The 24990-nt window shown below is 43.3% G+C and overlaps 1 protein-coding gene across 1 annotated transcript in view; it reads right to left on the bottom strand.

The window, feature by feature from the left end:
- The window catches only part of Lrp2 (LDL receptor related protein 2), a 121737-nt gene that overhangs the window by 82618 nt on the left and 14129 nt on the right, over nt 1–24990 (bottom strand). The window contains exons 2-7 of the mRNA XM_048426082.3: nt 13442–13549; nt 11709–11831; nt 10568–10684; nt 1921–2031; nt 1481–1594; nt 371–487 (exon numbers count right to left, since the gene is read on the bottom strand). Coding sequence (XP_048282039.3) covers nt 371–487; nt 1481–1594; nt 1921–2031; nt 10568–10684; nt 11709–11831; nt 13442–13549 — 690 coding nt within the window. The remainder of the gene's footprint in view (nt 1–370; nt 488–1480; nt 1595–1920; nt 2032–10567; nt 10685–11708; nt 11832–13441; nt 13550–24990) is intronic.

The raw sequence follows: 24990 nt of genomic DNA on the forward strand, positions 1-24990 counted from the left end.
TACAGGCCTAAGGTGTTTTTAAAGGCTCTAAAGCCTAAGACAAATCACGTTCTCCCTCCTCCCCTGCCTTATTACTTGAAGGGTCTTGAAGGGGAAAAAAGTGGAGCGATGGATGGCTCTTGAAGGGGAAAAAAGTGGAGCGATGGATGGCTCAGTGGTTAAGAGCGCTCACTGGTTGCTCTTCCAGAGGTCCTCAGTTCAATTGCCAGAATGCCCTCATATGCATAAATAGAAATAAGAAAGGCATAAAGAAGGGCAAGAAACTGTCCTGCCTGCTCTTTAAGATGGGAAGGGGGGGATTAATTAATTGATGTTGCGTCTGAGATCTAGGGGGGTCACCCCGATGGTGGGAACCTTGGCTGGTCCTTACCACACTCGTCTTCGTCACCGGAATCTTGGCAGTCGTCATCTCCGTCGCAGACCCAGTTCTGATTGATGCACTGGCCATTGGAGCAAGTGAACTGATGGCCTCCGCAGGTGTTATAGGCTGGAAGAGAGCAACATTGGAGTGCTGGAAAGGAGCGGTCACTGGGGGAGATGGCTACCTGTGTTCAGCTCCTAGACACTCATCAGTTTGAGCCTTTGGAGCTTAACAAGGAAAAGAAGGAAAGGAGGAAGGGAGGGAGGAAGGAAGGGAGGGAAGGAAAGAGGGAGGAAGGAACAAAGGAATGAAGGAAGGAGAAAAAACAGCAACTTTGACTCGAGGGGATGAGCAGAGATATGCAATGATCAAGAGGCTAGATGTCAACACTCAGTAATCGTGGACTTTACTATAAGCATTGTAACTGTCACCTACACCAAAACATTGAGTCACCCACTCTCACAGGGCCTCGTTCTCTCAGAAATAAGGCCCAAGTTCCAAAAAGGAAATCGTGCCTAACTCCCGGAAAAACAGGAAGATGGGGCACCAGCCAATCAAAGCAGGTGAGAGATCATTGTAGTTGGGAAATGACCCCAGGAAACTGGTGACTTGTGGGAGCTGGTAAAACAATTATCATAATGTCTTCTAACTTTATAATATTCCAAGAAAGGAATACACTGAAGACATGGAAATATTGATCAAGTCAGGAGGAAAGACACAGAGACAGTGAGAGTCATCTACACCAACCTTAGAAACTTCCCTGGCCTTCTAACTACAAGGCAGTAGAGCTTTTAGGATTGGCGTTCGAGGCATTGTTAGCTGGACACTCCCTTCCCTTCCCTCTCAAGATCAGAGTTGTGTGACATACTGTGACTGGCAACTCTGTCTCAAAGAATGTAGGAAAGAATGTACGCTATCGGCAACTCTTCGCCTCTGCTATGATCTCTATAAGATCAAGGGACCCAGGGCAAGCAATACTAATAAAGTGGGAGCAATGGCCCTTCCATTATCTTTTGGCCTCTTCTGCCATCAGAGACTCCTTTGAGGGAAGAGGGTTAGCCTTTGGGGGAAGAAGAAGCACCCCTTATCACATGACCCAGCGTAAGGAAGTCACCGTACTGCAATTGTGTTCATCGCTGTTGTCTTCACAGTCATTGTCATGGTCACAGACGTAGGTGCGGAGGATGCACTCCCCACTGCCACATTCAAATTCCTTGTGTGAACACTGTGCAGCTGGGACACGAGGTTAAAAAGAGGAAGAAGAGAGGTCATTTCACATTAACCGTCACCACCTGATCTCTTTGGGAAGATTCTACCTCTATTTTAGAAGTAACTTATGAAGAGGTGGGCCCAGTCCTTGGGGAATAGAACGGGCCCAGTTTGTGGCTTCTGCCAAAATTGCTGTGTAAATACTCCCACTGGCGGATGATTTCAAACAACTAATGGATGTGGATGGATCCAATGGACCCAGGCTTGGGAAGAACGGTATTTGTCCCTCCAGTCAGTGTACACTGGCTTCAATTCACCGCACCGCTACACCGCTAAGGCGCATGACTTACTGCAGTTAGCCTCGTCGGAGGAGTCTCGACAGTCCACCTTCTGATCACACCTCTGGCTCGTGTTGTAACAGGCCCCGTTGGCACACGTAAGCTGATCACATGTTGGATAGCCTGTTACAGGAAAAACGAAGCTTCATTGAAGGGATCCTGAGTGACTCCGCTGTGCAAGGACTGAATTTAGGTGGTCCCTGACCTCCTGAAACAGACAAGTCTGGGAAAGGAACATCAATCAAACATAGACACACACAGCAAACGATATGCAAATGAGGAAGCCAAGAGATATCTAAAGAAGTGTAACTTGAGATGGAGAATTGGTAAATATAAAATGATTTAAAATGGAGCCTCCTCCTACATAATATGAATTACATCCCAGGGAACTCATGTACTGCTATACTTGTTCTGGGAAGTGATGGACCATTTCTCTCATGGAAGGGGAAGAGAGAGAAAGCCTAGAAACTAGGAGACCTTGACCAAGGGCAGAGAAAATAAATAAATAGCAGTGGCTATTTAATCAACTTACTCTGTCAACATAAATAAATAACTACCACACAGGGTAGATGGTCCTAAGAAACCAATGTCTAGTAAACAGCTTTAAAAAGCATGATTGCTCACTGGGCGGTGGTGGCTCACGCCTATAATCCCACCACTTGGGAGGCAGAGGCAGATGGATCTGTGAGTTTTAGGCCAGCCTAGTCTACACGAGCTACTTCCAGGACAGTTACCAAAGCTACAGAGAAACCCTATCTCCAAAAACAAAAAAGCATGATTGCTCCCCAAGCACACATTACTATTATACTCCAGTATCCATGGAAACTGGCTCCTGGACCACATTGTGGGTATCAAAACCCAGAGTCCTGAGTACCTCATATAAAATAGTACACATTTGTGCACATCCTGTACCCATCCTCCTGTATACCACATTTATCTTTAAATAGCTTATCATTCCTCATCTACTCCAAATGCTTGCCCACTGTAGTATTTAGAGTATTAACAGCAGGAAAGTCTGTCTTAGTACAGATGTCTTAGACCTTCAAACTGACTGAAAACACAAATGTGACTGTTGAGTTGCTAAAATACACAGACACACAGAGATACATACATAAACCTTATCTACACAATCACATCAATATTAACTAGATGCTTAAAATCAATGTCCAATACAGGATTGGCATGCCATCTGCCAAGAGAATGAGAGGCAGTGGGGTTAGGTTGTCAGCGGGCAGCATCTGTTTCCTCTCTGTGGCCTTCTACTTCTGAAAACTAAACTCCTAAGATCCAACATCAAAAACAAAACAGGCAGTTTTGTATCTCACTAGAATCTTACATTTGTTCTGAACTTTACGACAGCCCCAAACTGAATTCATACCTACACTGCTGCTTAACTTTCATTATAGAGATGCTTCGGTTCGTGAAACGGCTTTTAATGGGCCACACAACTCTGTTTATTAATTCTGCCTCCCAGAGATGCAAATGGTCAGGTGAGGGCCTCACTCAAATCCCTCCCCCTCTACCCCCCACTGCTGTGTGCCAGATAGTTCCAGGAGTCAACCCGTTATCTAGCCTTTCCAAGAGCAGCATCAAGCCGAAAACCAGCCCTCTGCCAGCCTTCTGGCCAGATAAGCCTCCTGTCAGGGGGAAAATTTATTTGGGTTTGGCCTGTGGCTACCACATTTAAGGTGATTGTTATGGCTAGGAAGGGTCTGGGATCAATGTGCTGGGCAGAGCTCTTGTTTTCTCCAACCATAAAACTGGAAGGAGATTTAAATCAGTGTCCCCTGACAAGGCTCTTTCCCTACAGCTCCCAGAGCCAGCTTGATGTCATCAGGGTGGTATCAGAATGGCTGGAGGTCAGCGCTCTGAATGAATAGCAAACAGCTATTTATCTCCATCCAAGATGATAGGGAATCTCTCGAACAATGGAGGACAACTCCCAACTGTAAACCCTGTACACCTCTGGTCTTTTCTGTGTACATAACTTGAGGTGTATATATCCCCATTTGGATAGTTACCCTTAGGAAACAGGTCCTAATTCTCCTTGCTAAAATTGACAAGGAGTTTCAAGCTAAGCCATGGAACAAGAAGTTATAATTAGATGAGTTTCCCACTGGGCAATCCCTAACACCCTTCTTTTCTGAGTTTATACATTTGGCAAGCCTGCACCTAACCTAACACTTTTTTTAACCACAGTCAAAGCCATCCAGTGACCACAGCGTCTCCTCAAGCAGAGAAAGTGCAAAGCAAGGAAACAGCACCTAAGAGCTCCGGCTTCTTTTTGAGCCTTGAAGGGAAAGACTTGAAGGCCGCTTGGCCGAGACGAAAATGTCACACTTCCTCACCCCACACCCTGCTCCTTTCTCTTCTTCCCTCACAGATTGACATCTGCCACAAAATCTGCATACGACATTGTTCTTCCCTTAAATGATTTAGTTTTGTGCAAGAAGCTTCCATGCTATAGCTACATAATCAAGGAGGTCCAGGCACAATGGCGCCCGGAGGGATAGGCAGATCTTGATCTACTTAGTGAGATGCAGGACAACCAGGCTCAAATGAAACCAGAACCAAGGAGAAAGTCTTGGTGGAGGATCTGTACCTCTAAGATTGGAATTATTTGCCCCAGAAGACACAGCTCGAAGGTACTTTTGAATACTGTAAGAACATAGACAAGAAGGCATAGGTAGTTGGGGGAAGGCAAAGATCGAGACCCTGTGGAAAAGAAAGGAAGGAAGGAAGGAAGGAAGGAAGGAAGGAAGGAAGGAAGGAAGGAAGGAAGGAAGGAAAGGAGAAAGGAAGGAAGGAAACTTCAAGCTCAGAAATCAAGTTGTCTCTGATCTCCAAGAACAACCAATACCCAGACACTTTCAAGATCCTGGAGTCTCCAAGAGGCTAAACCAGAAAGAGATCTGGCCAGAAAAAAGTTCACTAGTTTGACCAACACTCGAACAGGAAAGTAAAGTAAGCATATACCAACAACAACATAGGCCCCAGAAACATGCCAAGTATTCAATACACATGAATTTTTCCATCCGCAAGATGAACACTAATTATTTTCCATTTTATAGATGAGAAGCCTGAAGCACCCAAGGACTGTCAGCTGGAGAATCAGAATTCAGATTCAAGCAATCAGGCTCCACAACAGTCAGGGCTTCAGATTAATTAACAGGGGGGAAATTACAGAATGATCATGAACGGAAAAGCAATAGAAAAAACGTCAAGCCCCAGTATTCAGCAGGCTGCAAATCTGAGGCCAGAAATAGTGAAGAAATGAAATGAATTCCAGACTAATTCATTCTACAGAGTGAGACAGGCAAATGGAAAGAAAGGAAAGGATGGACATACAAGTGGAAAGAAAGAAGAAGGAAGTGGGGAGATACTGGGAGAAAGGAGAAGATGGAAAGAGAGTGAAGTGGGTTTCTTTCTCTACTTTCTTTCCAATCTACTTTAGAAAGCCTGGTAAGTTGAGAGCAATTCCACATTCTTTAACCTCTCCAAAGGTGCCAATTTGATATGCTAAGCAGAATTAGCCCTCAGGTCCCTTCTAGTGTGCAGTGTCCTGGGATTAGACGCGTGGACCTGAGTGACTCCAGCTCTCCTCCCACCCCCCCCCACACACACACACACTTGCGACCTAAGCTGGAAGACAAGAGTAAACGGTACAAAGACTGGGAAAGTACAAAATGCCCACATGGTACACACATTTATAGCATACACCGCACTCTGCCAATATAGAAGGAGGTGTGGAGCTACATATTGTCAGAGTCAAACACCTTGGTCCCATCCCTATCTCATTCTCAGACTTATTCCCAGAGGTCGTGAAAAGAATGAGCTCCAGCTGCTAGGAGCCCAAGTCAGTATGCAGACCAGGCACCCGGCAAAGCGCTGCCTTCTGTCGGGATTGTATTCTATGTCTTTCCGTTCCATCTATTCTATGCTATCCTATTCAGCATCTGAATAATGAAATCTGCCTTCTCGTCTAAGATTAGACAGAAAATTTCACAAATGCAGGGGCAGAAGGACCTTGAGCTGAAGTTAGAGGACAGCGTAGACGACATTGCGAGGCCCTGCTGAGAGAGGGAGAGAGGGGATGAGAATGGTAAGCTAAATCAAAACTCTTACAGCCTTTAAATTGCTTCAGTCTGTCTTGGACGATTACTATATATAATGTCTTAAGAGAGCTGCCCATGGTGGCACACATCCATAACCCCAGCACTCTGGAATCTATACGACGTGTTCTAAGCTAGCTTGGGCTACACAGAAAACTGATGCCTCAAAAATAGAAATGATCATTATTATTCCATATCCCAAATACCAAGGCTATGCAGTAAAATCCCATCTCTTGTGGAACTCTCATTCTGTTTGAGGGGGTGCAATAACCCATCAGCATAAAGGCTATCCAGAATACTACAAAATTAAGCAATGTATACACAAAAAGTAGAACAGGGTAAATGACTCAAGAACTGTTCTATGTCAACAAAAATGTTGGTGACTGGGGACCTGAACAAGAATGCTTCTGGAAATTGGATCGGTTGCAGGCCAGTAGATCTACATGGAGTGATAGTATATCTCAAGAGACAGAGAGAGAGAAAGCAAATGGATTCCTCTAAGGCCAGGGCTGAGTGGCTTTCCTGTGACTGGGATAGAGGAACTGGGCGACAGCTAACTGTGATCTTAAAATTGTTATAAAGTTCTTGTTTGATGGACACCAAACGGAAAAGATTTGTATCCCTCTTTTTCCTCAAATTTCAGGGCCCGGAATCCTGGCTCAGTGTGAGAATGCTAAGCAGAGCCAACTGTACTGTGATGTGTGCCCGGGTCACTTGAACAAGGCTCACTGGGCAGCCTGAAGAACTGGGTGTTCTTCGCGAGAGCCTGTCACAACCCAGAGTGACTTTAACGGTCTTCATTACTCCCTTCCAACTGCGGCCCCAGCTGGCGTTTCCGCAGTTAGACATAGAAAGAAAATGTTTAAATTCTGAAGTCAATAGAAAAAGAGCCACTGGGGACAAAGCAGTCCCGGTCGCAGGCAGACCAAATACCTCCGCTTACCAGCAAGAAAGCCTCCATTGTAACAGGGATTTTACCCTTTCTTTAGCATTCCTAAGTAACAAAAGAGAGGGCTGCAAATTCACGATAATTAGCGATAGTTTTACTTGCACCAAAATCGCTCCTATCTGGTGCTCAATAAAACGAAATAATCTTTTTTACTTCTCTGAAAATGGCTACTATTTTTGAGCAACCGAAAGTCACTTCGGTATATTAAATGAATGACCCATAATTGGTGCATTGTTCTGATGTTTATCTAAGACTCCGCATGAGTGGTTTTCCTTGATGCTAATCCCATTACGAGTAAAATGGACTGCAGTTTTGAATCTTTCTGTTCCTTTAAGGAAAAAAAAAATGGACAAGTTGTTTAATATCGGGTGCCATTTTACAGATGACCAGATTGAGTAGTAAAATAACTGGAGGGGGGGGGTGAGCTCATACCTGTTTCAAAGCTTTTAATATAGGCAGAAATATTCCTCAAGGTGTAGAATAACCAACAGTACCTAATGCATATGAAAACATAGCAGGCAAAAGGCCAGAAGCATTAAGCATCTCTTGTGTCATAGAAAATTTATGTTGGGCGGGCAGAAGGCCTGGCCTCAAATTCAAAGTCCACCTGCCTCCCTCAGCCTCCCTAGTGGTGGGATCAAACGCCAATGCCTATCTCATATTGAGGTCACGGACGATCATTTATTGGGACCTTAATCCTTTTGCCTTTCTCCAACCATTCCCTACCTTCCCCCCTCTCCACCTCCCTAAGAAGACTCCAGCACATCATTCTTTGTCCTGGAAAGGAATTCCTGGAATGGACACAAGGTGTTCTGCCTTGGAGGGCAATGCCTTGGCTTTAGAAACTTGAAAGAGTAGGGATCATAACAGTGAGGTCTGGTCTCACTGGCAGAGCTACAAATAACAGAGCTAAGCTTCTTGGTCTTCAAATATTGGGAAAACAAATTATCTGGAGTTTCTGCATCCATTATTTTCTGCGAATTATTTATAAGCATTTATACGGATCTGACAGATCAAGATCCATTTCTGACATAACCTTATTTCTAAGAAAAGGAAAAGAAAAGTCATCATAATCATAAGCTTGTTTTGGGTTTGTCCACAGCAATGACTCCCAGGCAGAATAATTGCAAAAGAAAATATGCCTGGCTGCTGGTTAAGTCTTATTTACCACTTGATCACATAGGAACACTAAAGCAGCTATAGCTGCTACATGTCCAAGCTGATGTCTAAAACAGCTAAGCATCAGCGATTAGCACTAGCCACTGACATCACAACCATAAAGACAGCTAGGCACGGCACACTATACAGAGGATTGCTGCTTTTGATGGAGCAGCCCCTTCTCGGAGGTCCGTGCATCTGTTTGTTCTGCCTATTAGTCATTTTCAACCGAAGCAGCAAGGCTCCAGAAGACATTTGGCAATGTTTGAAGGCATTTCGGACTATCACAATGAGAACATGCTATAGACATATCCTGAAATACACAGAACATCACAGAATTCCCAGAAGTAAAAGTCTGTTTAGATCCAACTAATTTCCAGAAGATCCAGGAGGGGCGGATGAAAAACAACAAACAAAATCCAGACTCAAATATTCTAGGACAACTGATATGACTTTTTCCTTCTCACCCCTCCTTTCTCCCCTACTCCCCTGCCACACATACACACAAACACACACACACACAAACACACACACACACACACTTTCTAAATATTTATGTCTGTGAGCATTTGCCTGGACTTTCAAAGAAGTCATCCACAGGAAAAGCCATAAAAAACAACTATTTAGAACACAAGCTTTCAACTAGGTGTGGTGGCCTTTAATCCCAGTACTCAGGAGGCAGAGGCAGGTGGATCTCTCTGACTTCAGAACAGCCAAGCTGTACAGTCAGTACAGTAATGGTAGCTGGTGAAAAACAATTCAATCTCAATTGAAAAACAATTGAGAGCCAAACAATGCTGTGGTTCCCATACACACACAACACATACTGGCATTTTTTTTTTTTTGGTCTTTTGGGTTTTTTTTTTCCTTTTAAGATCTTTTTTCTCTTTCTTTTTTTTTTTTTGTTTTGTTTTGTTTTGTTTTTCGAGATGGTATTTGTCTATGTAACAGCCTGCTCTGTCCTGAAACTCACTCTGTAGACCAAGCTCAGTCCCTTACCTCTCTCACCATGGTGATATCCCATCCAGTTTTCCCCAAAAAATCCAAAGCAGCTGTACTAGCAACATGACCCTTGGCCAGAGGGTCCTCATTAGAATCGCTCCAAAAGACTGGCTTTTACACCCTCAAAGTAACATTCCTTTAGCCCCAGTATATTTGGAGTAAAGCTTCATTTTTACACATTTGTAAATAAGGGATAGACACATAAACACAGCCTGTGGGCTGGTGGCATAGTTCCTGGGGCCCCTGAAGGATGTTCCTTGCTCCTTAGTGAGCCCTAGCATGGTAGTCTTTATTTGCAAGAGGGTATGATGCCTACCCTGCTGTCCTAATAACCGGGATTTATAATGCCCCGAATTCACAAAGCGCCGTAATATACCATCTATCACCATTATGTGGTGAGGGACCTCGTGTTTGTTTCACAAAACAGCAAGTCCTTGATTCATGTTGTGGCATTCCAGGCAGGCAGGCGTGAACTTGTGCGCACACGCACACGTGTGTACACACAAATGCACACACACAAACACACACACATACACACACACACTCATCCTCTCAACTCTTAAATTGCCAGTGGTCAGTCAGTTATCACCACAATATCCAAAATGAAAGGAAACAGAATGGCGTTCCTGGTCCTCCTGCCTCCAGGATAGCATCACAGGGGTGTACCACCACACCTGGTTTATGCAGGGGTGGGGATCCAATCCAGGTCATGATCCTTGCCAGGCAAACATGCAACCATCCCCGGCCCAAATTTCCATGTTGTTATCCAGACTCTCACTGTGTAACCCTGGCCAGCCTAGAACTTGCAATAACGACTTCGTGGCTGGCCTGGAATCCCTAAACGCATGCTTGCCTCTACCCCCCATCTCACCCAGCACTGGAGAGTTTTATATAAACCTCAAAGGAAACAGATTCCTCTTTGCTTATTTCATAGTATACAATATAACAGTTTTCTATTTTGATTGCTACTACTTATCCATTATGCGGAGAATACTGTGATTTATATGTCTTACTTTGTGGCAATCAGTTACAAACCAATTTAGTTAGCAACTTCAAAACCTAACAAAATAGTCAACAAAAGGAGAAAAACGAAGAAATTTTACCTAGGAACTTAACCAAAGCAATGTAATAAAACTATAGATTTTGGTGCAAAATGGATTTTGTACTCATTATTCAGTGATCTTTGGGAATTCTGCTGATGTCTGATGTTTAAAGTTTCTTATTTCAAAACTTGATGTGCTAAGTAAGGCCAGACAAACAGAACGTCTTAAAAATAGACTGCTATCGGACCATCACCCCTAATCCACAAAAGAATCTGCCAAGAGATTTCAACAACAAGAGGCGTATTGTAGGCATTTCTGTCCATCAACAAATCTAACAAGTTGATTAAAATGCCAAAGGCGAAACTGAAGACGGTGCAAAGACCGAGGCGACTCACGGCAGTTCCTCTCATCAGATCCGTCGGGGCAGTCGTTGACGTGGTCACACCTGTACTCGCTGGGAATACACTGACCGTTGGAGCACGTCATCTGCTGACTTGAACACGTGGTCCCAGCTGCGAAGAAGAATTATTTATTTTATTTCTGTGTATAGTGTTTTTGCCTGTATGCCAGAAAAGGGCACCAGATTTCATTATAGAGGGTTTGTGAGCCACCCTGTGGTTGCTGGGAATTGAGCTCAGGACCTCTGGAAGTTGTCATTGCTCTTAACCTCTGAGCCTTCTCTCCGGACTCTATAAATACACATTTAAAAGTCGAGCTATGGCACCTTCAATCCCAGCACCTGGAGATCGAGGCCAACCTGGTCTACAGAGTGAGTTCCAGGACAGGCACCAAAGTTACACAGAGAGAAACTCGTCTCGAAAACAAAAAAGGATAAAAAGAAAACAACAAACACACACGCATATTTAAAAGGTATATGACAGAGGGTGACTAGGATATGGGCAAAGACTGGTAAGTACGGGGTAGAAGGATGATTCAGTGGTTGAGAGCACTTGCTGCTTTTGTGGAAGACCCAGGGACCAATTCTCAGCACCCACATGGTGGCTCACAACCATTCATGACACCTGTTCCGCAAGATCCATCACCCTCTTCTTTAGCTTCTCCATGCACATGGCACACATAGATTCATTCAGGTAAACACACATACATGTTAAACTCACGAATAAATAAATAAATCTTTAAAAAAGAAAATGACAGGAATGGCTCGCAGACACACAGAAATTGCAGCATTAGTGTCCCAGGAAGGAGTGATGGCACACGCCTACACTGCCAGGACTAGGGAAGGCAAGGTAGAGGTGAGAAGAGCAGCGCTCCTGGGCAGTCTCAGTCACTTTCCAGGGAGAGGGAGACAGCTGGGGGTGGTGGTCCACAGATCAAAGAATGGCAGGGGCTTGCTTGCTGCTCCTATTTTAATTTCGACTCTACTTCAAATTAAAGCTTGGCATAACAACCAACCACACTTGGTATGACCTAGCCCCGCCCAGCGCTAATGAAGAATCTACTCACTGTGTGTCGCCTCTAATCGGCTAGACTTCAGGTGTCAAAGAGCCAGAAGAAAATCCCGCTCTCAACACTTACGGCAATTTTGTTGCTCATCGGCGCCGTCTGAACAGTCCTGGTCCTGGTCACACACCCAGGAGAAGGGGATGCAGGTCCCCTCGGCAGGACACCGGAAATAGCCTGATCCGCAGGAACGGGGAGCTGAAACAAAGGAAAGAAGGCTTATGCTGGCGGACACCTGCCCTGTAGCAGCAGCAGCACTTGGAGAGCACCTGTGCTAGCTCTTGCCCGACACAGCTGACAGTAATTAGTCACCTCATCAATGACATCCAAACAGGTGATCCCAAATAATATATAAACAGAGAAGAAAGCAGACATAGGCACACACAAACCTAAGGCAAACTATCAAACATACATACACACAAATCTAAGGCAAAGTTATCAAAATCCAATTTATATAAAAAGTTAACATGTTTTTGCGACATTTCTAACATCCAATCGTGAAAGTGTCACGTGACGCGTTACCAAGAATGAAGTTAGTTCTGCATTTACTTGTTTTAGAAATGTTGGTGTGTTCTGAGCCTTAATATATGCGTGTTAAAAGTGAAGTAAATACTGTGTGTGTGTGAAAGAGCCATGTAATGCTAGCTGGTCATTATCACAGGGTCCCGAAATGTCTGCAGACCTGAAGACTATCCATGGATGCTTACATCCTAGAATAACTGTTCATGCATTCGGCCTGTTACTTAAAAACAGGCAGAGCCCGGAGGTCAAAGCGTATTATTCCAGATCATGTGAGCCTGTTCCACAACCCCAGCTCTGCTCCTTCAAGGGATGACTCAGAAAATAAAAGCATCAACTAGGGACTAATAAGAATGCAAAAATATCAGGGTCTACCCACAACGCGGAATCAAAACTTGCAGCGTTATAAGCTCCCAGGTGACCTATTTGTGCACGAAAGCGTGAGAGGCCCCAGACGCTTGCTCTTCTTTTCTTCTGTTCTCAAATGCACCGCTGGAGCCTGGCTGCTCAGCTGTGCCATGGAGTGGCCAATTCAAAACAACACTAACGCCATCACCTGCCTTCCTGCCTAGGGTTGATAACTCCTGTCTGTGGTTCTGTCAGAAGAGGGACTTCGAAACCCAGGGGCTCATCGCCTATGACAGGTCAGGGAGAGCAAAGGACTCGAAGGGCAGGTGACACTTGTGGCACCTGTTCTAAGTGGCTCAGCTCATCCAAAATCTACTCAGAATAGTGTTGAGTGATACATTCATAAAGCTATATGAAGGAATGTGTCAAAATGGTTTAAATAACTAAAATAAATTTCAGATTTAAAATATTATGGTGCTTCACTTAGATTTTTTTTTAATAACATAAAACCAGCAATAACATTAACACCAGTTTTAATAACATAAAAACTAGCAACTACTGTAGGTTCTTTGTAATAACTCACAAGTTTCTGTGCACACACAAACACACACACACACACACACACACACACACACACATAAAGTTCTCCCTGAATTACGAACCACAGTAATTCACATAGCATCGTTTGATTTACAGAATTGCCCAGGTGAATAACCAACAAACTATAATTTTCAAGCTTCAAAAAACCAAGTATAAATTCACTCTGAGTAAATGTCGAAGTCACAGGCTCACAGCAAGGACCCGATGTAAACTCAGACCCTCCCTCCAACGCGGAGGCTAATAGCTGCTCACACGCCTTAACCCAGACCTGGGTCTACCACCTAAACACACCCGCAGTATGTCACTCAAAACAGAGCCAGGTCTGGCTCCTCCTCACTTACGACAGCCAATTTCGTCTGTGTCATCCAAACAGTCTTTGGTCCCGTCACACCTCCAGGCTTCAGGGATACAGTATCCGTTGTCACAGCGGAAATTCCCACTGCCACATCCTGCAACAGCCAAGAAACAGACATTGTTTTAAGACTTAAGATGTTGAGAGACCATGTCTCAAACAATAACAACAACAACCTTTATGATATTTCTTGATGGGAGGCGAGGTAGGGAGGAACTAAGAGGAACAGAGGGAGGGGGAGGGGAACCTGTAATCAGAATGTGAGAAAAAATATTTTCAATAAAAGAAAAATTAAGATGTTCGTGAAAGAAATACAAGTTAGAGATGAAATGAAAAATATTCAACTATTTAGTAGCAAAAGAATGCAAATTATGTGTCAAGTTAGGAAAGCAATTTCACACTGATAACATGAAAGACATTTGTTTGGATGTCTGCAAGAAGGATATTTTCAGGCACAGTTGGTTAGCATACACCTTGACATGACCTGTCCAGGAAGCTGTTTGACAGGGTGCACCTCGCTGTTTAAAATGTTTACTCTGCCAGGCAGACTGTACATGCTTTAACCAACTCTCTTGGAATTTCCACATCTACATCTCCTTTTCCCAAGGAATTGATCAAATAACAAAATACTTATCGAGATTCTAAATATTTTCATCACGACATAAACACTCCTATCCAATAAGAAGGTCAAACCTTCTTATGCCTATGTCTTGGTATATTAGGAATCTGTGAAAATGGTTAGGAAGCATTTATCTAAGAAACGGAGCAAATGTTAACCAGATGGTTAGCACGGCCATATCATGGTTTATTTAGCTATGGTGTTTTAATCCCCTTCCTATTAACTGGATTTTCATTGCTAAACTATATATAGGGAGTTTAAATTCAGATCAACTGACTACTTTTTTTTCCAAAACTAATGTCAATGTTGTCAAGTCTACAAAGCAAATTTTCTGCAACCAAAGTGCACAAACCTCGCCCTGAAGTGGTAGTGAAGTGAAAAGGGGTGACAAGCTCATTGTGCTTAGCAAATATATTTTTCATGGCTCTTGGGGACTAAGCTAAGAATTGGAAATAGTGCAAGCTATCCCAAATATCTGGCCAATGATCTTCCCAAGAATCTTGTGCCAAACAGAAAATTTTCTTCAAAGAGGGCAACCAACACAAGCCCAATTTGGAGACTATTCAAGTTTATTTCACAAACCCAAAGTTGGAAAAATACTTGTATTTTCTTTCTGTATTTAAAAGCAATCATGCTAAATGAGAAAAATTCAGGTTCCTGGCTATAATTAACCCCACCTTAGCTAAATATACAGATCAATTACCTACTCCTAGAATAAATAAACAGGATGTTCTCCTGACTCGTGGAAAGGCAGGCATATCAACAGTGAGACATAAACAGAGCTAAGTGATCTATTCCTAGGGAATATGGGCTACTTTGTTCACGGAATGTTCAAATCTGATTGTCTGCTAGTGACACCCTGATTTATAATGTATGCCGCAAATGGTCAGAAACTTCCCTTGGCTAGATGGTGGTACCGCGTGGTACAGGAGTACGTACACCCAAATACCTTCTATAGACTAATGCATGGCGGTGGTTGGCGGTGCGGGCCTGGGGTTGGTGGGGCAGGTCTCTTATCAACTACCTTTAAAACACAACAACCTCCCTTGCGAAAATGCCCCTAAGGAATGTACAAATTCACTCTGGAATCCCAGAACTTCTCATTGGATTTTGTTCTACAGAGCAATATTTCCCTGGGAGATTAGGGGCTTTGGAGGTTCAGCTGTTAACACAGCATATATTAAATCACTTTTATCAATCAGGTCTATTGTTAGTAATCCAACATAATATATTTATGAGCTTAATGTGTTTGTGTCTCTTAATAACAAATCACTCCTGATTGAAAACATCATAGCCACTGTAAAGACAACCTGGTCAGGCTTTTATATTGTTGCAGAAAGGTTAGGATAGTGCCTGTTTTGAAAATACACATAATTGATATTTCTTAAGTAATTTTTAATGACAAGTCAATAGAAGTTTGTTTTTGTTTATTTTAATCTTGTTAAAATGCCAAGGTAAAATACCATAAATTACAAAATAGACATAAAAATTTGAAACATTTCAAAGCCAATTATTTAAAATTAAAAATCTAAACTGATAGGAAATGTTGCATTTAAACTATAGGCCATGATTTCCAGTTAGTCTTCCAATTGCTAAATTTATCTAAAGTACAGCCCAATTTGCTCACTCTATCAGTATTTCCATGATAATTCATTTGTCAAATTCATCTTTTCAATCGGAACTTCATGCCTGCTGGAACTCTCAAATGACCATTGTTTGAAAATATCTGCCCAGAAAAAAAAGACACTCATAGCTGTGTGGTCTCAGAAGCCAGCCAAAATCCTGATTTTTGTCAGTGTGTCCTTCATTCTACCACAAAGAGAATGTGTGCTGTTTAAAAACCAACTGTTCATGGAAAGGTCTAGTGGTGGGTGTCCCCAATTTCAATTGGTTCAGAAGTACTTCTATGTGCCCTGTGTTAATGAAGCAGCCTTAACTCGCAAGCCCTGCAAAGGTGTCTGTCAATCCTTATAGCGACTGGGCGATCCACACCTCGTTGCAGAATGCTGCATTAATGAGCTTTGCTGTCATTCAGCAGCAAACAAACTTGAACGACTTGAACCGTGCGATCCCACACCAGTAAACAAGCCCTGCTGACCGCTGTTCTATGTTCCCTTTCATGCACGCCAAATAGCCCATACTCAAAAATGAACGTGGGCTTTTCACTTCTTTTTAACGTGCTGTCATTGAGTTCACGAACCACAGAACTCATGTGTTGTTGGGAAGGAAGTGTACTAAGGTTTGGGAATTTTGCAACACTCAGAAACAAAGGGAAATTCAAAAGGAAGGGTGATACAGTCTGGAAGCTTTAATCAAACATGGAGATGGATTTCACCACACTAGAGCCCAAAGGCATTGGTGTAAGAAACGACACGTTTTCTTAAGAAGTAGTTGACTCCAAAGCTTCAAGACCAAAGTGTTGGGCTAAGAAAATGTTAAGATAAGAACTGGCCTAGCAGATAGTGTCCAGGAGGTAAGAAGTTCGTTGTTTTCAGGGCAAAGGACAGCCACTAGATTGAGAAAGTATTCGTCTATCATTTACAGTCTCCAGTGGGGCTCTGAGCACTGGATAACAGATGTACACATGTCAGGAAATCAGTAACAGAACAAACTAGGAATGAGAAACCATGATCTTGAATTTAGAAAAACGAAGCCAGATATGGTGTCCCATGCCTGCAATCCCAGCACTCACGAGGCTGAGGCAAGGGAGGGTTCTTGGGTGAAAAAGCAAAACCACGACTCCTGAAATATGTCCTATGCTTTCAAGGCTGACCTTGGCCTGGTCACTTAGCAAAACTCCAAAGAAAGAGAAAAGAAGAAAATGAATGAATCAACTTGAAATAAAGACCACAAAGAAGCTGAGTTTTTTTTATTCCAAGATTATTTACATGTATGTATTTTCTTACATGAAATTATGTACAGCATGTGCGTGTAGGAATATGCAAATATGTAGGTTTCCAGAGTTGGAGTAACAGGTAATTGTGAGCCACCTTATGTTGCTGATGGGAACCACAGTCCCGTGCAAGCGCGGTGTGTATACTACTAAACCATGGCTTCCGCCCCATGAAGAAGTCTTTAAAGAAGAAACAACGCATCATGATAACCTTTTCTCTTTTTTCTAATTTTGTGGTGTGTGTGTATACGTGTGCACGCGTAGGCGAGAGACATTGGCCAGGTGGTTACATGATGCTCATCACAGGTGTCAAGAAGCAAAACACAGCTGCGTCACCTGTCCAAGACCTAATCCTAATAATTTAGGTTGCATTAAAATTACTCTTGCACGTGATAATGCATTAACTGGTTTTGTGGACTTCATTCCTAAGTATTTGACATCTACAAATAGGATGTCCAATAGTTTATGACCTAGATTAAGGGCACAAGAAACCTTCAGGTCCCGTTTAGGGTTCTGTTATGAAAACCAAGCAACTAAAATGCTCCATGGAAAGCAAGAGTGTGGTCTTGCTCCACTTACAGTGAGTGCATTGGCTGTCCAGTCACCATCAAGCTGGGCAGGATCACCCATATGATTTGTTACCTCAGCTGTCATTGAAATAGCCCTCAATCTCCAGGAGACTGACCTTTTATGTAGGTCAGAGGTGGAAATTATCCTGAGCCATTACTCATTAGAAAGATCAGAGTGAAGTCAAGGGATTTGAGATGCAGGACAGAGAACATAGGTGAATTAAAGTATTGCTCTGCATTTGTTTTGAGTTCCAGCAAAGTAAGAACAGTCACCATGATTTCCTTGGTTGCCACACTTTGAGAACAGACCCACGAACTTTCTTCCCCAGGGGGACCCAGAGTTTCGGAGGAAAAGCATGCGTGAAGATTTGGGTGGGAGCGGGGGTGTTTTAGGACAGAAACGACAGTGTTGGACTTCAGACAATGTTCCTCTGACTGCCATTTGCCTCTTTTCTAAGAAAATGTGTGAAAGGGTTAAGAATAGGGGCAGGGCTGGGGGTTGTGATGAGATGATTGATAGTTCAGGCGGATAAAAGAATCTGACCTAAATCCGATCCCCAGAACCCGTGGCAGGAGAAAACAGATTCCAGGAAGTTGTCTTCTGACTTTTACACCTACACTATGCACTTGGACACCTACACACACACACACAAAAACACACACATACACACATGCACACATGCACGCACACACACACATGCGGTGGAAATTCATACATAAAGGTAAATAAATCTTAACAAAATTTTAGACCAAATAGTGTAATTTCAAAATTACTAAAGCCACAAAAATAGACTCGCTGATTCCTATGTGCAAACATTATTTTAGTGTTTATGGAAGAAATCAAAGAACAGGACTTATCTATAGAGCTCAAACCATTGGGAACGTGTTATCCAATACTACTATTTATTGGATACATAGACATATCAATTGGATCCTCTGGCTGCATGAGTCACAACGGGAAAAATGTCTGTCCTGTTCAGACTCTCGGCCTGTATTCACTTCGTCACCTCATTGCCCACAACACAAAGTCACCAAAACGTGCCTGCAGTATTTCTTCTGATTGCCAGTGAGAGCTTCCTGACCAGCACAACCCTGTGGGAGAGTATTAATAGCCCTATTTCATAGATGAGTTACTCAGCCCTTACATTCACACCGAAGCAGGCTGACTCCAAGATTAGAATGTAGTAGTAGATAATTTAAGTCTCAATAAATAGATAATAAAATGACAACCAAAAGCTGGATGTGATGGTGCACACTTGTAATCTATTTCTTATACTGGATTGCCATGCCCAGCTCAAATACAAAGGCCACCCGCTATGGCCACCAACTCCCAGAATCTCTCAGCAGTTTGAACACTCAAAGTTCAAAATGTCTTAACATGAAGGATCACCTAAGAAAGCCCCTAGAATAAATTCTTCCCTTTGAGAAGATAATAAAATTTCTTAAACAGCCAATTGCACTCCTTCTCACCCATCAATGAGATCTGAGATTGGGAAATAATCACACTGCAGCTGCTGGTACCAGTAACGTGAAATGAACTCCCCTGGGAGTGTGATAAAGAATCTTAAGTTGCAGGGAGGCCTGTTTCATCCTGGAATGTTCCAGAGCATCCACGGGCTCCCCCGTTCTAGGGGAGGGAGAGGTCAGGCCAGGCCAGATATCAAAAATCCTAAAGGACTTCTTCAGTAACATAAAGGATCATTGCTGCGAAAGCCAGGGCCGTAAGCACACATTCCTCAGGGTCTTCAGAATCAGATAATTTCCTCACTCTCAACCAGATACAGTCGCAAAAATATATCTGAGCTGGAAATCCATTATGGCTATAAAATATTACTCGCAGCCATAACCAAAGAAGTGGAACTGGGTCTCCTGGTTTTTCTGTTAGTTTGAATTTTCTGCAATGCTTCCCCTAAGCTGCTAAGTCACAGGGTTTATAAAGAGAGGGACTTCCCCTTACATTGAACAGCTAGCCCCAACCTTCCTTTCCCCTGTAGGAGAAGGACCCTCATAGGATGTTGAAAAGAACACTCTAAAAGAGGAAAATTTAAGATGGTCTGCTGGCCCCCATAAATAAGGACCCAATGAATCAAACTGCTTCAGAAAAGGGCAAGATGCCCTTCAACACTTAGTGATTTAAAATACCTTGCAAAAGAAAATACTATAAATCACCCCCTCACATAGACTCAATCTCTTTCCTAACCCGGATCAGTCAATGGATATCTATCAGCTTCCTAAAAAATGTCAATATTAGAAAATAGTTGAATAAGCTCAAACAGTAAAAGCAAAAGTTACTCATGAGAAACCAAAAGCACCCATCTCTAGGCAGGCACTTTCCTGGTTTTAAATGGTACAACAGAGAAGCCCAACACAACACAGTGTCAAACCAGGTATTCTGGTTCATGGTGCCAAGTATTGAATCGAAGAAAATGATGTGTATTAAAGTTGCTGGTGAGATTTTGGTCATCCTAACAGGCAGGTAAAAATCAGGAGGCCTTGACCATCAAAAAAGAAATGGTTTGATGTTACCCTCAATTGCAACAATAAGAAAAGCTTATGCACTGTTGGAACTGGGGAGCTGGCTCGATGGATAAAGGGGCTAACCATGCAAGCCTGAAGGAGGTCGGCCTCCAGAACCCACACAAAAAGCCAGCGCTGTGACACACGTCTGCAGAGCCAGGCTTGGTAAGGCATGATGGGAAGTGGACACAGGAGAACTCGATGGAAGCTGAGGGCTCGCAGAAAGGAGAAAGACTCTACCCTGGCACGTGTGCCTGCACACAGACATACAAATACTCACACTAAAGAAACTGTTGTATTTCTTCCTCCTGCCTCCATCTTAACTCTTCACAATTACAATATTACAATACTCTAAAGAGAATGAAAAGGAAGAGGAAATACGAAAAAAGGAGAAGAAAGAGTTCAAAAAGGAGGACTATCACTCCTAGACACAGAATTCAATGACACTGGGCCTCCCAAGCACTTAGCCTCTGTTTAAGTTACATCTGGTACCATGTACCTTCTTCCAGCAGGTACAAATAGCAATTCAACCTTATTATGGCCCAAATCCATGTTTCACCAACATGTCATTGCTATGTGCCTTTATAAGTCACAAATTACATGGGAGGAACTCAGAATGTATTTTCAGAAAATACATATCAGGTTAAAAAAAAAAAAAACTTTAGGTTTTTCTGTTGCAGTCCAGAGTCATTTAGCCCCGGCTTGCTATGCCTGGGTTCATTCAAAAAGCAATAAAAGCCTACGAATCACTTTCAGGCAGTATAAATGTCATCACATCATGTTATGTGATCATGATGACACATACAAAGGCTTGTTGACACAAAGTCACAGCGTTGTGTTTCACCAGCTGATAATCAAGCTACTCCGATAAAAATGCTACTCCGGTTTGTGCCCGTATATAGGGATCTCTGCGGTCACAACACTATTAACGAAGTTAAGCTTACCTGGCCTGGCTGCCAGAAACAGCAAGAAGAAAAACTACATAGCATTTACAAGTCGTAATATTTGACCTAATGTGTTTTAAGTATCATTAGTAGTTAATGAATGGACTGCCATTATTACAAATAAAACTTGCAAATTTTTGTTAGTATGTCTGTCTATTCCCAAGAGGGGAGAAGCACACCTATGCCATACTGTGCTTGTAGGAGTCAGCTCTCCTTCCACCGTGTGGATATTCAGTATCAAATTCAGGTATCAGGGTGAGCAGCAGCACGGAGCCCACACACACATACACACACTCAAGTTTTTAAAAGTCACTAATTAGATACATGAGTTGCGTTATCAGAGTCCTCAACCTTATGTGGCAGAGAAACACAAAATATTCTAACTTAACGAATGTTCACTGCTGTCTTTTCAATGAAGCAGACTGGAGAGAAACAGGCTATCTGAGAAGGCTGGGCGGTGGTGGCACAGGCCTTTAATCTCTGTACTCGGGAGGCAGAGTTTGATGCTAACCTGGTCTACAGAGCAAGTTCCAGGACAGGCTCCAAAGCTACAGAGAGAAATTGTCTCCAAAAAAAAAAAAAAAAAAAAAAAAAGTACGTGGTGTCTGCACTGTAACAAAGCTTTTGCCGAAGCCAAAATTTCATCAGGTTTAGCGTTTTTAGCACAAAGGACCTCCCGGGGTGTAATAAATCTTGGATTAAACTTAACTAAAAGAAAAGGCTATGGGGAAGATCGCACAGACCACAGAAGCAAACAAATAGATGGCGTTTATAGAAACACTGATTCGGAAACCTTGCTGCACTGGTTCTGAGTCAAGTAACCCCTTTCAAGGGCAACACAGGATTCATTTGACTCAAGTATACATGCGCGCATCCACACACAGCAGCCCCACCGGCACAGGCTTCCAAACTGAGGGAGGGACTCACACTGTTCTCAGCACAGGGTGAATTCAGTATGTGTAGGTGATTGTAGGTGATTTCAGCTCCCTATTGGTCCACCTATTGCTGCATATGGAATCATTATTCCTTCACAATGGGAGTTCACATTTTCCTTCTTCCACCCAGCCTCTCACATACATAAGCCACTGACAGAAGGTTCAGATGCTTAGTGTGAGCTGCCAGATGGCTGCACACTACTGATAAAGTCCTGCAGAATTATAGTAGGGTGAGGAAGCGGCAGAGAGGACTACTGGGCAACCAAGAACTGCCCAGGGTTAAGTCCCTGACACCATACACCCCAGACTCAGACCCCAGCCCCACCCCTCACTCATGTTACTGTCAGCATCTGGTTCTTCTCAGAGGATAGTGATACTAAAAGTTCTTGTCTAGACCCAAGCAGTGGGGGCGCACTCTTTTAATCCCAGCTATTTGAAGGCAGAGGCAGGTGGGAGTCTTTGAATTCGAGGTCAGTCTAGTCTACATAGTAAGTTCTAGGACAACCAGGATTATATAGTGAGACTGTCTTGAAAACCCAAATCACCGCAACAAAAATCCAGTTTATTAATGGTATCACCGCCCTAGCCACTCCTGAGCTGGGGCGTCTAATATTTCAAAACCAGAGAACGAACCATTTTTTAAAAGACAATGTAGATATTGATAAAATAATGGAGAAATGGCCAAGTTGCTGAAGTCCTTGCCACTCAATCCCCTGCACCTACATAAAAAGGTCGAGCACAGAGGCAGGAGCCTAAAATTCCAGAGCAGGAGAGATGGGAAAAGAGGATCTTGGGAGCTCGTCGACCAATCAGTCCAACTCAACCAGTAAACCCCAGGTTCAACAAGAGACCCTGCTTTCAGAGATAAGATGGACATCAATTGAGGAAGACACTGACATCACATTAGCCTTCATATGTGCGTGCACACACGTGCACACACACACACACACACACACACAAGCAACAAATAAAATCTGATCACTATACTTCCCAGTTGACATTTCTTCAAGCCCCCCACAACCACCCAGCTGGTCGGAAGAAACCTTGCCCAGTGTGGCTTTGCCAGCTCCATCCCCTGGGACACCCTCCTCTGAGACTCTGTTCAAATAGTCAACATGTGGGGTCTTCCTTGCCACCTCACGCGGACTGAGTTACATCATCCCCTTGCTGTGCTCCCAGACCTCTAGAACAGTACAACATGGTCTCCACATCAGACCATCTGTGTTCAACTGGTCCCTGACACAACATGCAAATTCTTGCGTAATAAGCACGCCAGTGGTCATTCTAATGTGAATGATGAGCCAGATGTACCCTCCACTCACAACTTCTCCGGATATAACCCATGCTGGTCGCAAAGTCACAATCCTCCTGCCTCAGCTTCCCAAATCCTGGAATGACAGACTTGGGTCAGCATGTGGTTGCATGAGCAAACCTTACATATGGGAACAAGTGCTGATGGAAGGCTGTGATTGATGTGTCCTGCCTGGAGGCCCCTCAAAGTGAGTCTAATCCTTTCAGCAAATCCTTGACCAGAGGGCAGAACAACCTGTTCCAACGAGTCCCGTCCTCAGGGTTAGAGAGGCACAATAAACTACCGACAAGCCAAATGGACGGGTGCACGTCCTGAACACACAAGATATTTGAACCTTTTCATAATTTGACATTGAGCTTTCACCTTTAAAAATCAGAATTTGAAGGACCAAAATGTTCTTGGAGGGTGGGGGTGGACAGGCAGGTAACAAGGCCTTCTGCTAATGTGGCTTTGTCTGGCGGTCTCACTCCTTTAAGAAGCTGCACTTTTTCCCCTCATTGGTTTCTCTGGACAAGGAATTTGACAGGTGGCTTCTGCATTTCAAAAGCCCACAGAATGGCAGCTCCTCAGCAGCACTGACCCAACCAGGAACTGGTCAAATGTGAATAATTTGGCACCAGGTTCCCTGTGGGGCCACATGTTCACCCAACACTCACCAAGCCCTAGTACCTGGCAAGTTCACAATGACCTGTAAATATTCCCGAGGGGCAGAAATTAAAAATCGACATTGTAGAGTTGAGAAACCCGGGGTTCAGAGCTAAAGTGGCTCACAAGAATGCCTCTGGAAAACAACTAAACCTCCAAGTCACGGCCTATGTCCCAACATGAGAAATAGTTTGGCCCCATGTTCACTCAGTCCATAGTAACCTCTGAGACTAGGAACCTTTGAACAGCCGGGGGCGCTGGGAGTAGCATGGCCAGGGAGCTTCTAAAATCATAGAAAAGCCAAAAGTTTGGCTTGGTAGCAAGAACTTTAAAATTAGATCACAAGCTTCCATCCACTCCCACAAGGCAGGCCATGTATGTACGTACATCATATGTACAGACTCCAGTTTGTGATGGACATCCTGTCTCTGTCTCAGTGACTGAGTTGTGTCCCCAAACCCAAGGCAATCTACCAAAAAAGGTGATTCTCTTTTTATAAATGAAAGTGGTTTTAGCATAGAATTGCTACAAATGTACAAATATTTACAACTCAAATATTTCTTCCTGGCATGGCCCTAAACTATTCATATCAGTTGTCCTAAGAAGCAAATCACCCACATGATCAAGTCAAATCTTTCAGAAAATGCAATGATATTCTCAAAAACACAGGATATACTTTTCTCATTTTCTGGCTCACAGCTAATTGAAGACTAGAATGTTTGTCTGGCTCGGTGGTATATCCCCAGATCCCCAGTGATGAGGTGGTATATCCTCATCACTGTTGGGGCTAAAACAAGAATTTAGTTGTGTTGTTCCTATGATCTTTTCTAAACATCATCGAATTTTACAAATGAATGTGGTCAATATAGACCAGTTGGCAGAGGGTGTCCTTTCAGTGGTAAGGCAACTTGCCTAGCAATCTGCTGGCAGTTGACAATGGAAACAGAACTTTAAAAGACTGGGCAACAGAAGTTCTTCTTTACGACATTTGCTGCCTGGCGTCTCCCTAGTGTCCCCCCAGAGGAGGAGCCTTAAGTTCCTGATAAGTCAGTCTTCTGCAACGTGCTAAGATGACAGAGCAAGGTCCCTCAAGCCTGACTTCTT

The sequence above is a fragment of the Myodes glareolus genome, chromosome 21 (genome assembly GCF_982192425.1).
Source record: "Myodes glareolus chromosome 21, mMyoGla1.1, whole genome shotgun sequence".
In the NCBI taxonomy this organism is placed as follows: Eukaryota; Metazoa; Chordata; class Mammalia; order Rodentia; family Cricetidae; genus Myodes; species Myodes glareolus.